The following is a 16,614-nucleotide window of genomic DNA, read 5'->3' on the forward strand; positions in this document are numbered from 1 at the left end:
TCCTGGACTTTTTGGTACGCATCACTTCCGCCCCCCCCCCCCTTGAATTGGGCCATTAGGGCCCCTCCCCGCATTGTTTATGTTATGATGTCTTCTGATACCCTGGTGTAATTAAGGCTCCATGTACACGGGACGTTGTTAAAAGTCCCTTTGAATGCTGGAATTTTTAGGACGTTTGAAACGTCCGTTCGGTCGCGTTTGTACCCGCGTTTAGCGGGCGTTTGCGTTTAGAACCGTTCCTAGGAGGTCAAAAAAATGATTCCCCTTTAAAATGGAAAAATGCAAAACGCTAAACGCGGGTCATCGCGTTTGGACGCGTTTGTAACGCCGGGAAACACACGTTCGAACGCAGATAATTGCGTTCTAAAAAAAGTCCCTGAACGCAACTGCCTGCAAATGACTGTAAACGACCCTGTGTACATGGGCAGATAAGATAAAATGTAGATGGGTTCAGGGGCTTCTGAAAAAAAACACCCAACTGCTCCTAAACGGCCATTTCCAGCGTCCCGTGTACATGGAGCCTTACATGCTTGTTCCATACGTGTTTTTTGGGCATTGTCTGCCCTTGTGTTTCTGTTGTTATTTTGCAAAAATATAAATAAACACCTTTTAAAAAAAAAAAAAAAAAAAACTCAACAACCCATTTTGCCCGAACCTATGGGAAACATGTCACATGACTGCATTCTTTCTGGTCCAATAAGCTGCAGGCAAGAGATTCCCCGCCATGCAGTTGCACATAAAGAGGCAGGGATGCCCATTACTTCATTGGCCTAATTTGGCCAAATGAACAACGGCATTGTCTTAATGGCCATGTGGCCATATTTAGTCAATGATGCCATGAGTATCCCCGCTCCTTTGTTACATGCAGCTGAGGGGCAGTCAATTTCCTGCCTACAGCTCATTGGCCCAGCAATACTGCTATCTTCAATGTCTGGACTGACACCAAACTCATCCCTGCTAACTAGATTTTCAAATCAGAAGATTATTGGTACACTTATTCAGGAATTGCAGGGCGTAGCCTGCTTGGGTTGATGGTGCTCCATGACTGGGCTGGATTGTTGCCAATAATGCTCCTTTTGTTTTAAGCATCTTCATTACCACCACACTAAAGCCCCATAACACATGGGGCAAATGTAGGGCAGTATCATTGGTTCAATAGAAACCGGCCAACATTCGGCCCATGTGTATGGTAGCCGATCCAGCTTCGGTCGAAGGGGCAGCTTCGAAGACCCCAGCTGAGAGTGCAGACCAGTGTGTTCTGATGGGGGGGGGGCATCCCCTTGTCAGAACACAATATCTCAGCGGGGATATCGATATACTAATGTCACATTAAGGGTACAGGATCTCCTCGTGAGCTCGCTTTTTTTTTTTTTTTTTCAGCCTGCTAGGTTGAATGAAAAAAAAATAAAAAATTCTAGTGTGTAACAGGCTTACGCCAAGTAAATATCATTTATTCTCACAAGTCACAATCATGCGTCAGTCCTTAAAAGAGTAACTCCACTTTTGTTGAGGAGAAAAAAAAAAAAAAAAAAAAAAAACAACATTCCCCTCGGGGTGATCCGTGTACATTGCAAGGATTTTAACAAACTTTCTTGCAGATTCCTACATTTTCTTATTCTAGGGAAAAAGCGGTTAGTTTGTGTCCATGTACTCAATGAATATAATGTGAATGACTTTAGAATTATCACTCAAGTGCTGCACTTGCAGGGCTGTAATGAGTAAAGTTGCAGGGTCTGCATCCCTTTAAAAGTGATTTCCCTTTGGGAGTATCTCATCACAAATTACGTTTGTTGCAGGGGATGCCCAAAATCTGACTTGTATCTTAGTCCAAACTTCTGGAAAAATCAGTGAGCCAATCTCACAAGCAGGAAATTATGTTTCTGGGGGGGCGCTCTGTACACCACCTGTGTACAGAACACCTCCAGGTAGTCATATTGCATTTTACAGAAAATTACAGCTGCAGACTGAAAAGGAAATTACATTTTAATAACATTCAATTACAATATGACTTGTGTCGCAATTGTAAAGGTTATTTTATTTTTTTAATTCAAAATTTTTTTCCCCATGAAAATGGAATTACCCTTTCACTGTTTGGCTTTATTATAGCTCAGGGCAATCAGGGTCACAACCCCTGTAGTGCCCCCTTTCACCTCCCCTTGCTCTGTAGCGGTTCCTCCTGCTAGGCGCCAACCTGTCATGGGCTGCCCTATGATCTGTTATTGGGATTCTCCCTCCAATTCGGTTATCATTAACAATAGATTTATACATAGGGCATTGCCCCTAGCATCTAGATTTCGTTTTCTTGTTTCTTCATATCCTGCTTCTGTAAATGTCAAAGTTTTGTTCTGTTCGTATTGCTTTAGTTCTTTTGTTGTTTTTTTTAATCCATGCATATGCCTATTTCCCCCACTTTGTTGCCCGGGTGATTGAAGTGGTAGCGGAGGAAGTGGCGTGGTCCCTTTTGGACTGGTCCTGTTGGCACATTTTCTGCCTGGACTCATCACCTGGTTCACCCTCTGGGAAACAGCAACACTTTGGTGCATTTATGACATACATTTGTCTCACTTGATGGTTTCTAGTTGTGCATTTATCATGCTGTACTCTATGTTTGCACCCCCGTACATGTTCTTTTGAACTATTTTTTTTTTTTTGTACTCATTTATTTTTAGGGGTTAAAGCGGTAGTATACCGCTTTTTTCCACTTTTAACGACAGGTAAGCCTATAATAAGCACACGGTTTAGGAGAGATTTGCACTGCATGCAGCCGCTCACGTGAGTGGTGCATGCGCTTTGAAGGTCCGGCAGACCTTCAGCTTTCCTTGCCGGGAGCTTGCAGGAAAATGACTCCCGCGTGCATGCGCGGGAGTGACGTCATCGCGGCTCCGGCCAATCACAGCGCCGGAGCCGCCGAACCCGGAAGAGACGCAGAGGGATCATGTCAGCTCCCATAGCGGTGTCCAGGGGTCCGTGTCGGGGCTTCGTTCTAAGGTAAGTAATTCATAATGAGCTAGTATGCGATGCATACTAGCTCATTATGCCCTTGTCTTGCAGGGTTCTTTTTTTTATTAGGTTTACAACCGCTTTAAGCACACTGCAGCTCAACGAAGCTCAAAAAAGCGGCTCCTACAGGCTTTTGAGCTTTTTTGAGCTCTATTTTTTTCTGCCTGGAAACTCCCCTCCATGTTAGCCAATGTATCCATACATACTATGGCTCTTTCAGGAGTTTACAGGCGTATGCTCTCACCGTCAGAAAAAAAAACCCCCACCAAATTTGTGTTTTTATAAAGGGGCTCTCAAGCAGAAAAGACGCCTAAGTGTCAATAAAACATGAAAAAAAGCTAGAAAATGCTCAAAAAAATATATAAAAATGAGCTGAGGGGAGAGCTTGTGAAAAGAAACGCTTATGCTTAAAAAAAGCTTGAAGAAGCTCAAGAAAAACCGCGCAAAAGAGCGCAAGCTTTTAGGCAGAGAAAAAAAAAAAAAGCTTAAATGCCTGTAAAAGCAACTTTTTTTTTAACTACATTGTGCAAGAGCCCTTAACCGGTTGCCGACCGCCGCACGACTATGTACTGCGGCGGTCAGCCCCGGCCAGGCAGAGTGACGTATCGATACGTCACTCGCCTGTCACTGACTTGCGAGCCTATTGCGGGAGGGCGCGTTCACAGACAAGTCAGTGCGTGTGTCACACTACGATCGCTCCTGTGAAGGGAGAAAGGCGGAGCGGCTTATGTAAACAAGCCGCCCGTCATTCTCCCTGGTGTAAAAATGAAGATCTGACAGTTCTACTATGTAGAACCGTTGATCTTTGCTTTTACACCAATAGCCATGTCCCTGCACAGTTAGAAACACGCCCCTAGGACACACTTAACCCCTCCCTGTCCAATACAGTTAACCCCTTCCCTGCCAGTGTCATTTTTGCAGTAACAGTGCATATATATAGCAGTGATTACTGCAGTAATGTCACTGGTACCCCCAAAAGTGTCAAAAATGTCAGTCAAGGGTCCGATCTGTCCGCCGCAATGTCGCAGTACCGCAAAAAAAAAAAAAAAAAAAAAAAAAAAAAATCGCAGATCGCCGCCATTACTCGTTAAAAAAAAACCACCAAAAATGACAAAAATCTTTCCCTTTGTTAGTAAACGCGATAACTTTTGTGCAAACCAATCAAAATACGCTTTTTGCGATTTTTTTTACCAAACATATGTAGCGTAAAACAATTTGGCCGAAAATGTTAAAAAATTTAGATTTTTACATTTTTTTGGGGGGGAATTTCATATAAAAAAAAAAAGTGAAAAATATTGTTATTTTTGCAAAAATTACGCTCTTTTTTTGTTTATAGCACATGATCAAAAAAAAATCGCACAGGTGATCAAATACCACCAAAAGAAAGCTCTGTTTGTGGGAAAAAAAGGACGTGAAATTCGTTTAGGTACATCGTTGCACGACCGCGCAATTGTCCGCCAAAGTCACGCAGTAAAAAAATCGCAAAAAACCCCCTGGTCTTTTAGCTGCCAAATCCTCCGGGGCTTAAGTGGTTAATGTGCATTTTCCCCTTTTTGTTTTTTTCCTTGTGTACCATTTCTATTATATATGCAGAAATAAAGATTGTACAAAAAAAAAAAAAAAAACACATTATTTCACTACAGTGTTGGTTTAGTGAATCTAACAGCTTTTTACCTTACACAGATTCTGCTGGATCAGAGTCATTTCAGAGGTTCTATACTGAAATGAAGGATCAGATTTCCAGAGGTTAATGCAGTCTACCTATGGGTACGAGTATCTTGCACATTTGATTCCGATCATCTGTGGTGCAGTAAACGCCCAACTTACTGTGAGAAGGTTCCGGTCCCAATTCATGAAACCATGCAGGCCATTCACTTTCTTCATTACTTCAGGACCCTAAAAAAATAAAATATATATATATATATATATATATATATATATATAAATAATAATATTAAATATCAGACATCCACAAACACAGTCACTATTTATTTTAAAAAGCAGAACTAAAGTACCATTGTGAAAAATTGGAAAAAATGAGGGACACCTATAATCAAAAGTATGCAGACATAGGACACCTCCTGCCACGCCATTTTATAGGAGAATTAAACAAAAAAAATTTGGTTAAACCCACAAGTGCTTTTTTTTTTTTTTGAGTCATTAGTTTAGCGTTACAAAGGAGGTCTGGAGCTAGAATTATTGCTCTCTGTCCAGCGTGCGCTGCGATGTGTACAGTATCTCACAAAAGTTAGTACACCCCTCACATTTTTGTAAATATTTTATTATATATTTTCATGTGACAGCACTGAAGAAATGACACTTTGCTACAATGTAAAGTAGTGAGTATACAGCTTGTATAACAGTGTAAATTTGCTGTCCCCTCAAAATAACTCAACACACAGCCATTAATGTCTAAACCACTGGCAACAAAAGTGAGTACACCCCTAAGTTAAAATGTCCAATTTGGGACCAATTAGCCATTTTTCCTCCCCAGTGTCATGTGACTTGTTAGTGTTACAAGGTCTCAGGTGTGAATGGGGAGCAGGTGTGTTGAATTTGGTGTTATCGCTCTCACTCAACCATACTGTTCACTGGAAGTACAACATAGAAACATAGAATGTGTCGGCAGATAAGAACCATTTGGCCCATCTAGTCTGCCCAATATATCTGAATCCTATGAATAGTCCCTGGCCCTATCTTATATGAAGGATAGCCTTATGCCTATCCCATGCATGCTTAAACTCCTTCACTGTATTTGCAGCTACCACTTCTGCAGGAAGGTTATTCCATGCATCCACTACTCTCACAGTAAAGTAATACTTCCTCATATTACTTTTAAACCTTTGCCCCTCTAATTTAAAACTGTGTCCTCTTGTGGTAGTTTTGGCACCTCATGGCACCTCATGGCAAAGAACTCTCTGAGGATCTGAAAAAAAGAATTGTTGCTCTACAAAAAAAATGGCCTAGGCTATAAGAAGATTGCCAGGACCCTGAAACGGAGCTGCAGCATGGTGGCCAAGACCATACAGCGGTTTAACAGGAGAGGTTCCACTCAGAACAGGCCTCACCATGGTCGACCAAAGTAGTTGAGTGCACGTGCTCAGTCATATCCTGAGGCTGTCTTTGGGAAATAGATGTATGAGTGCTGCCAGCATTGCTGCAGAGGCTGAAGGGGTGGGGGGGGGGGTGTCAGCCTCTCAGTGCTCAGACCATACGCCAAACACTGCATCAAATTGGTCTGCGTGGCAGCAACCAGGTGAGGAGTACACAGACAAGTGTGTACTCCAAAAGAAAATTGCGATGCTTGGCACCTTGCTCCTGCGCTCAGAACCTGGTTCTCAGACTATCTCTGTCACGGGACTCGCACTTGGCATCCCCAAATGGCTAGACCTTGCTGCCCTCTACGACCGGGGTGGTCGACATAACACTGTAAACATAAACACAAAAGAAGGGCGCACCAGCCTAGCGCATTATCCTCAGTAGGCTTTTATTAATAAATTATTAAAAAATGTCTACTCACAAACAAGTGATGTAAACCAGCATATCAGATCCGACTAACAACGTCCATAGTGTTGGAGTCCACTGTCTTAGTCAAGGATATCGGCTGATGCATTTTGAGGCAGTACCGCTTCCTCAGAGTCTTGCCTACAGTCAAGCATGGTGGTGGGAGTGTCATGGTCTGGGGCTGCATGAGTGCTGCCAGCACTGGGGAGCTACAGTTCATTGAGGGAACCATGAATGCCAACATATTCTGTGACATACTAAAGCAGAGCATGATCCCCTCCCTTGGGAGACTGGGCCACAGGGCAGTATTCCAACATGACAACGACCCCAAACCCACCTCCAAGATGACCACTGCCTTGCTGAGGGTAAAGGTGATGGACTGGCCAAGCATGTCTCCAGACCTAAACCCTATTGAGCATGTGAGGCATCCTCAAACGGAAGGTGGAGGAGCGCAAGTTCTCTAACATCCACCAGCTCTGTGATGTCATCATGGAGGAGTGGATGAGGACTCCAGTGGCAACCTGTGAAGCTCTGGTAAACTCCATGCCCAAGAGGGTTAAAGCAGTGCTGGAAAATAATGGTGATCACATAAAATATTGACACTTAGGGGTGTACTCACTTTGTTGCCAGCGGTTTAGACATTAATGGCTGTGTGTTGAGTTATTTTGAGGGGACAGCAAGTTTACACTGTTATACAAGCTGTATACTCACTACTTTACATTGTAGCAAAGTGTCATTTCTTCAGTGTTGTCACATGAAAAGATATAATAAAATATTTACAAAAATGTGAGGGGTGTACTCACTTTTGTGAGATACTATAACATGTTTATCGCAATCGATGTTTTCAGGCATAGGTGCCCTGCCTTAATTTAATTTTTTTACATTGATGTGATGAATTTTTGGGTGACAGGTTCTCTTTAACGAGGCATGCAGGGTCTCCCCTGTGCTCCACTGAATGTAATGCACTGCATTACATTGCTTCCTGGCCTTGATGGCCTGGGACACGGTCAACGTCACTTCCAGGTCAACAACTAGAACAGGGGTCTTCAAACTATGGCCCTCCAGTTGTTCAGGAACTACACTTCCCATCATGCCTAGTCATGTCTGTGAATGTCAGAGTTTTACAATGCCTCATGGGATGTGTAGTTCCACAACAGCTGGAGGGCCGCAGTTTGAGGATCCCTGAACTAGAAGGAGAGGAGAACAGAAATGTGTTCACTCTCCTCCCCAACCGCCTCCTCTACCTGCCGGTTCCAGGCCCACAGATGGACAAGGTATATGCAGCAAAGACTGGAGGGGTTGAGGGGGGGGGGGGGGGGTATTGTGAGTTAGTTCACCCATATCTTTTTTTGTGAAAAGGTGAGCCGACACCAAAGCTACATTCACACCTGGACCTGGGTGTTTGGAATCGTGTGCAGAATTGCTGCGAATCTGCCAGCGATTTCAAAACGCTCTGCTAAAATGCAAACTGCACAACACGAATTTCAGATGCCATTCATTTCAATAGCACCTAAAAGCGTGGTGCGGTTGTCGGCCAAAAAAAGATCAGCAACTTCTTTTAGGTGAAAAGCTTAGCGCAATTTGGTTTGCCGTGATTTATCGCGCGACCATCAAGGCAGATCCACAACGCGTTTTTTTTCCCGGTGCCATGAAAATGAATGGCATCTGAAAATCATGTTGTGCGATTTGTAAGTTTAGCAAAACTTACAAATCGCGGCGATTCTTCCCGCAATCCAACATGCCGAGGTATGAATGCAGTCTTAAAGCGAAGTTCCGGCCTCAAAATCGAAAAAATCAATTTTGGGCCATCCGCTTGATGAGTGTCACCTGAAAAAGAAATGAATGCTCCCGATTTTTTTTTTTTTTCACTTACCTTGTTATTGAATAAAATATACTCACCTTCCTTCCACTTCCTCCCTCTGCGGCCGCGGCCCGCGCCGTCACTTCTGGCATGCGATGACTCCTGTGAGCTGAGCGTCATCGCTCCCAGGAATCAATGCGCCTGCACCGGCCCCGCTCGTCAGTTCCGGCGAAAGTGCGGCATTTCCTGCTAAACAGCTTCTGGGCATGCCAAGAAGCTGTGCAGGGATGAGGAATCCGCATCGGAAGTGACGGCGGGGCCGGTGCAGTGCATTGTGGGACCACAGAGGACACGGAAGAGGACACAGAAGAGGACGCGCTGGCTTCAGCTGCCCACACCTAAGATGGCAGCGCTGGAGAAGAAATTTTCAAGGTAAGTATTTCTTCTTGCAGGTAAGTGCGACCTGGGACAGTTCAGAGGCTATCCATTGTGGAATGTACTAGCCCTGACTGTCCCGGGGGTATTTTTATTAAAAAATCATGTCCGAGGCCGGAACTCCGCTTTAAGACCTCATTTACACAGGCATTCTACTGTATACATTTATGTGAGTGTGCCTGCATGGGGATGTACAGGTGTTCTGCACATCCCCATGCAGGCAGTCCCCAGTGCAGGCAGTCCCCAGTGCAGGCAGTCCCCAGTGCAGGCAGTCCCCAGTGCAGGCAGTCCTATTCAGGTCAGTTGGGATGCAGGGGCTGCAAGGACACAGCTGCTGCTCCAAATTTATCAGCCATGTGGGTGCTCGACCCCAGTTTGAGATTGGATCATCCACCAGGCAAACCAGGGGGTGGGGACAGATATAATATTCATGGTCTTGCATTTAAGGCCCTCTTCACACAGGGCTTCACCAGCATATACCTGTGCGAGGGCCCACATTGCTGTTCTGTGTACCTGAGCAGGCAGTCACATTCAGATCAATATGGACGCAGGGGCTGCATGGGCACTGTCTGCATTCAGGGATCAGAGCTATGCATCCATATGACTGTCAAACTAGGAGCATCAGGTGTGTCCGTGCAGCTGCTGCATCCCAACTGACAGCAATAGGACTGCCTGCATAGGGACGTACGAATCCCCTGTGCACCCCCATGTGGGTAAAAACAGCCCTCACACAGGGGTACACTTTAGAAGGCCTGTGTGAATGAGGTCTTAACCACTTATGGACTGCCTGCTGCATATATACTGGGGCCTGGCGGCCTGGCTGCGTTGGCGTATTGGCTGAGCCAATTAGCGGGTCCGGCGGCCATCATTCTGAGGAGAGGCAGAGCGGTGGCATGCCTATGTAAACTAGGCATACCGCCATTCTGTCACAGAGGAAAATGGAGATCTTGTCTTTCTGCTAATCAGAAACACGGATCTCTGTCTTCCTCCAGTTAGGCCCCCCACACACACACAGTTAGAAAGCACTCCCTAGGAGCACACTTAATCCTTTGATCACCCCTGATGTTAACCCCTTCCCTGCCAGTGTCATAAGTACAGTGACAGGGCATTTTTTTTTAGCACTGATCACTGTATTGAAAAAGTGTCACTTAAGCCCCGTACACACGTAGCGATTGTAGGGCGTAAAGATTCGGCCTCCGACCGATTGTAGGCTTGTTAGTATGATGCTTCCGACAGCGCATTTTCGGCCGAACAGAATCTGTCGTGCAGATTTTAAAATATTTGTTGGCCGTCACCAGAACAGCCGATTGTTCGCCAGTCAGTACAGATTGCGGCCGATAGACAGCAGATTAGCAAGACTGGGCATGCTCAGAAAAGAAAAAACACACGGAAAGTTATCCATCACATGACATCACTTCTGCAGTCGGCTGTTGTTGGCCGACAAAATTCGTGTGCAGTCTTTTGCAGTTTTCAACAGACAGGACAGCACCGGACAAAAGACGGCCGATCGTTCGGCCGACGATCAGTACGTGTGTACGGGGCTTTAGTGTCAGATTTGTCCGCCGCAGTGTCACAGTCCCGCAAAATAAAAACACTGATCGCCGCCATTACTAGTAAAAAATATAAAATAAAAAAGTCCCTAAATCTATCCCATAGTTTGTAGACGCGATAAGTTTTCCGCAAACCAAACAATATACGCTTGGGATTTGTTTTACCAAAAAATATGTGGTAGAATACGTATTGGCCTAAATTGATGAAGAAATTTGATTTTTTTACATTTTTTATTGGATACGTTTTATAGCAGAAAGTAAAAAATATATATTTTTTTCTTTTACAAAACTGTGTGTCTTTTTTTGGTTGTAGCGCAAAAGATAAAAACTTCAGAGGTGATAAAATACCACCAAAATAATTCTCTATTTGTGGGAAAAAAAAAGACATCAATTTTATTTGCGTGCAGCGTCGCACGACCGCGCAATTGTCAGTTAAAGCAACGCAGTGCCGGATCGCAAAAAATGGGCTGGTCAGGAAAGGAGGGGGGGGGGGGAACCTGAAGCAGGTAAAGTGGCTGTAAAGGCTAAAGGTTTTTTACCGTCATGAATTCTATGCACGATAGTAAAAAAAAAAAAAAAAAAAAACACCTGCTGTGTGCAGCAGCTTTATAATCCCTTACTGTACAGTTTTTGTTTCCCCCTTTTGAGATAAAGGTTTTACATATATAAAAGTTGATCATTATAAGTACCCCTGTCGGTGGAAAATGGTTTGTCTCAGCTCTCTCACTTTTACTGGACATCTAGTTCTGTTGAAAAGCAACAGACTTACTGGCAGGATCACCGGGTTAAAAAAAAAAAAAAGGAAGAAAGCTTAAAAAAGAAAACAAATACAGGCATTGCATCTAATAGTTGGTAAGCTACAATATAATAAATGTTTGCTTTTTGGTTGAATAAGGCTTTAAATGTAGTATCATGAAGACTATAGTGGAGGCCACTGGCTGGATTGCCTGTGAATGATCCAGCTCTGATTTCCAGGCAATCGATGAATCAGGCATCTGTTCCAGCTGACTCCTCTGCCCCAGGATGCTTAGCTAAGCTGGATCCCCACCTTGTCATCATGGGGGGGGGGTTCAGGTAATACAAGCTGGGACTTGTAGTACTACAAAAGAAAAGAGGGTCCATCCTCACCGGCCTCATCCCCAGGTGGTAAGTGTTCCCCAGGCAGATCTCACAGCCCAGATTCCTCAGCTGATCGGATGTGATCCCCTTCATTGTCCCCTGAGTCCCCACCGGCATAAACACCGGGGTCTTCACCGGGCCGTGCGCTAAAGTCAGCTCACAGGCCCGGGCTTTCGTGATCGGGCACTCCGCCAGGACCCGGTGCACTAACGCATGTCCTCTGGGCGCCGCCATCTTTCCAGTGACAGGCGGAAGTGACGCGTACGTTCCAGCACCATGGTAACGGGGATAGACGCGCAGGCTGTTTCACAAAACTTTATTGGGAACTGACAAACACTTGTGACTGTGCATTGAGGTTAAGATTAACTTTGCGGCCAACTGTCCCTGAAATAAACCTGGCTTTGTATATTCATCAAAACTTTGACAAAATAATAAAATACTCATTCTATATTCATATTATCCCATTTCATGGCTTTAACCACTTTACCACTGGAGCATTTTGCTGTCTTACGTCTGGGCCACTTTTTGCGATTCGGCGATGTGCGACTTTAACTGACAATTGCGCGGTCGTGCGACGCCGTACCCAAACGAAATTGACGTCCTTTTTTTCCCACAAACAGAGCTTTCTTTTGGTGGTATTTGATCACCTGTGCGATTTTTACTTTTGCACTATAAACAAAAAAAGAGCGTTTATTTTGAGAAAATAACAATATTTTTTACATTTTTTTATATGAAATTCCCCCCAAAAAAAGATGTAAAAACCAATTTTTTTTTTAAATTTTTGGCCAATTTGTTTTCTGCTACCCATGTTTGGTAAAAAAAATCGCAATAAGCGTATTTTGATTGGTTTGCGCAAAAGTTATTGCGTTTACTAACAAAGGGAAAGATTTATGTCATTTTTGGTGGGTTTTTTTTAACGAGTAATGGCGGCGATCTGCGATTTTTTTTGTGGGACTGCGACATTGCGGCGGACAGATCGGACCCTTGACTGACATTTTTGACACTTTTGGGGGTACCAGTGACATTACTGCAGTAATCAGTGCTATAAATATGCACTGTTACTGTAAAAATGACACTGGCAGGGAAGGGGTTAACTTTATTGGAGAGGGAGGGGTTAATGTATGCCTGGTGCTTACTGACGTGTGTGGGGGGAGGTGACTGAGTGAGACAGGGACAGATCGGATGTCCAGCTATGCTGAACACTCCGATCTGTCACTCCCTGTCACTGAGGAGATCCGCCCGCTTGTGTTTACACAGGCGGGCGGATCTCCACACTAGATCCCCGACGATCGGGGCAGAGCAGCGGCGATCGCCGCTGCTCCTCCCCTGGCCCGACTTCCGCTGTGAATGAAAACAGCGGGAGCGCGCCTCCGGCGGCGCGCGAGCGCCGCTACAGGGGAGGAGTCTGGCGACGTAGGTCTGTCTACGTCGTCAGACCTACAAAAGCCACTTTGCCGCAGTACTATTACAGTACTTAGTGGTAAAGTGGTTAACCATTTCCAGCCCAGACCTATTCTATCATTCCTCTCCTACATTTTTTTTGCTAGAAAAACACTCAGAACCCCCAAACATTATATATATATATATATATATATATAATTGTGTTTTTTTTGTAAGCAGAGCTTTAGCTAGTCTCCAGAACAGCCACCTAATGTCAGTGTTGAGGTAGTCAACCTTCTGCCAGCATCTGCAAGTTCCCAAACCAAGGATGACAATTTACCAGAAGGTTCACCAAATGTTAACACCAATTTGGCTTCGCCCACTCCACCAATCAACATACGACGTGTGCGTACTACATACCTCCCAACCGTCCCTGATTCGCCGGGACCGTCCTGGAAAACGGTCCGTGTCTCGTAATCCCGGCGAATCAGGGCTGAGTCCCGGGATGCCTGCGGTAATGCGGGGTGGCTTGGTTCCCGCATGCCGCGAGTAACACATGGGGGCCCAGGTACTGCCTTGGGGGACATGTATCAATGCAAAAAAAACATTTTTACGGGAGCAGTGAATTTAATGGTGCTTAACCACTTCTGGACAGGAAGATTTTCCCCCTTAATGACCAGGCCATACTTTGCGATTCCGCACTGCGTTACTTTAATGGACAATTGCGCCGTCGTACGACGCTGTACCTAAATAAAATTTATGTCCTTCCACTCAAGTTGCCTAGGCGACCCAAGCGAAAGTGGAGGCACAGTCAAAACTAGGTACCCATCCCCCCCTTAAAGAATGACATGCAAAATGTGGCATAGAAGGGGGTGAGGAGTGCTTAAAGCAGATCTTCCATTTTTGGGTGGAACTCCACTTTAATCTCCTCTTCACCAGAGAGAATAATATCAGTTCAGCTAATCTTTCCTTATAGCTGAGCTCCTCCATGCCTGGTATCAGTTTAGTTACTCTTCTCTGCACTTTCTCCAGTTCCCCGATATCCTTTTTTATGAACTGATGCCCAAAACTGAACTGCATATTCCAGATGAGGATTAACCCAATATTTTGTATTGCAGTAAACAGCAGTATGCACATAAGTAAGTAAAGGATTAGGTCAACCACAGTTCACTAGACAATATGTTCACTAAGCTAAAGCAACATACAATTGAATTATTTGCAGCTAAATGAGAATAAACCTGGTAATGCATATAATCAGTAATAATAAATGGGACTAGAAAACAGTAACAGCAATGATAATCAATACTGTAATAACTCCTCTGTAAACAGTAGGCTATATACACTTGAGTGCACTCTATATGAATAGCAGTGATGAAATTTAAGACTCCCTAAAGAGGTACCTCTTACTATAGACATTAGGCAAAGTTCTTTTGAAACAACTATCTGAGTGAGCAGTCTTTAGCCAGTTAGCGTTGGGGCCCAGTCTTTACAGTGGTGCACATGACTACAGTTCTAGTAAATTTTTATTGTAGTAAATAATGCTGCTAGTTAGATGGCCAGTCGCTATATGCTCAGTCTCTGCTAGCAGTAACATGTTAATGGCAGCAGTGTCCTTTCACCAGTCCTACTGATACAGCAACAGAGGTGCTGCTGTTCAGATGTCAGCTTACTTCTGGATCTGCCTCTAGTACTCAGCCGCAGGCTTGTAGCAGGTTGATGTGCACACAGGAGCAGTGATGCGCACACCTAGGTCTCTTTGCAGCAAAGAGGAAATCCCTAGCTCTGTATTCAGCTTGTGAAAATATAGCTCTCTGTCACTTTATACCTGGCTCGCACTGGGAATCGTAGTCCAATGGTCCATAGACTGGCATAGTAGACTTTCTCTCCCAAACTTAATCTCCAATGATCCATTGCTGCCAACCATCAAGTCTCTTGAGCTCCTTCTGTTTGTCAGCTCTCCCTGGTGGATTGAGACGAGGTAGTGTTAACCTACAGTATTTTGCTGAAGTCCCTTAGGAGACACAGAAAGCGCTGTAGCACAGGGTCCTAAATTGCCATCTATTTCTAGCCAAGCACCCTAGCTACATTTAAAGCTTGGACTTATGAAACATTTTGTGAAAGTGATAAACAAGTGAGGTGAAGGTTTTCGTTTTCTGAGACAGACATTTTGATTAAAAACCCGATGCTAAGATTAAGGAAGGCATTCTTGTTGGTCCATAAATCAGATATGCCTTCAATGAAAATTGGTTTGAAGAACTGTTACTGGGGCCAGAGAAAAATTACATGAAAAGCATTCAAAATTTAATTTAGAATTTTCTTGGCAACTACAGAGCACCAAACTACATTCAGCAGGTTACAGCATACATGATCATGAAGTACAACTTGTCACTGATGATGAATTTTCTGCATTCAATCTTGAACTTCTGTCCTGAAAATCTAGGTGCAGTCAGTGACAAACATAGTGAAAAGGCTTCACCAGGACTTGGAACTTGGATTTCGAAATTTGGACTTTTGAATTCAGAACCTAGAATTTGGAATTCAGAGCTTGGATTTGTCATTTGGAATTTGGAATTTAGAGTTTGAAATTTAAAATCTGAAATTCAGAATTTGGAATTCTCGGATTTTGGAATTCTCAACTTGGAATTCAGAAATCAGGAACTGGAATTCAGAATTTGGGATTTGGAATTAGAGAATTGGAATTTAAAACTCAGAATTTGGAGTTAAAAACTTGAAATTTAAAATTTGGAATTCCCTGCTTTTGGAACTCAGAATTTAAACTTTGGAATTCAGAACTCGGAATTTGGAATTCAGTATCTCTGAATTTGAAATGCGGAACTCAGAATTTGGAATTTGGAATTTAGGATTCTCTGAATTTGGATTCGGAATCTGGAATTCACAATTTACGATTCAAGACTCAGAATACATCTGCACTTGCAAAGTATACAGTCTATTTGCCTTTAGTAAATTTGACCCATTGTGCCTTGTACATGCCTTAAGACATATTGGGTTGATTTAAGACAAATAGACTGTGCACTTTCCAAATGCAGTTGTATTCTGAAACTGCAGTTGCATAAGAGCTTACTAATATCTAGAAAGTAACCGCGCTAGTGCAAAACAGTGTTAAATATAAAATTAAGTGAATTGATAAATGAATAAACAAATAAAGAAATAATTAAACAAAGCAGCAACTTGAAGTGTGACAGCACCAAATCAGAACATATATGTAAACAAGTCACGCTAAATTATTGTGTACACGCAAAGTGACAATAATGAATTATTAAGTGAATAAAGTGTTAAATAAAAAGTCCGATAAGCATATATTGATAATCCACTTCCAGTATTCATCCACAGTAAGGTGCAAATAGGCTGGAATGTCCACACCGTGTCAATCCACGACTAATAAAAATTCTGCTTACCAGAAACGCATAAATTATACGCCTGTATATTTAACCCAAGCTAGGGATAGGTGAACCTGTAGATGTTGTAGAAAGATAACGCCAATGCCGATACTACTTAGGAACTTGCAGAGATGCCGTCAGGTCAACTCAGATGTATACAGTCAACATGAATCCCCATTGGCATAAAATAAAAAATAAAAAATACCCCATAGCATAAACCCAACTAACAGTTGAAGAAAGTGGATAGATAAGTACACTCACAAAGGATGCAGAGTAATGCGCCTTCACAGAAAGGAGAGTGTGGGAAGATTGAAAAACCACCACTGTGCTACTCCACAACCGTGTAAATACTCCTTACCAAATATCAGTGAAATATGCATTGTGTGTCACCATCAGATGCCGAGAGGTGTAAACAGCAGGTGCAGAG

At 43.5% G+C, this 16,614-nt stretch overlaps 1 protein-coding gene across 1 annotated transcript in view; it reads right to left on the reverse strand.

Annotated features, from left to right (window-relative positions):
- QTRT1 (queuine tRNA-ribosyltransferase catalytic subunit 1) overlaps window positions 1–11,661 on the reverse strand; it is a 48,065-nt gene extending 36,404 nt beyond the window's left edge. Inside the window, exons 1-2 of the mRNA XM_082255485.1 lie at window positions 11,419–11,661; window positions 4,828–4,896 (exon numbers count right to left, since the gene is read on the reverse strand). Of these exons, the coding sequence (XP_082111611.1) occupies window positions 4,828–4,896; window positions 11,419–11,643 (294 nt within the window). The 5' untranslated portion in view covers window positions 11,644–11,661. The remainder of the gene's footprint in view (window positions 1–4,827; window positions 4,897–11,418) is intronic.
- Between the last annotated feature and the right edge of the window lie 4,953 nt (window positions 11,662–16,614).

This window comes from Pelophylax lessonae (genome assembly GCF_965119305.1).
Source record: "Pelophylax lessonae genome assembly, chromosome: 4".
Taxonomy (NCBI): Eukaryota; Metazoa; Chordata; class Amphibia; order Anura; family Ranidae; genus Pelophylax; species Pelophylax lessonae.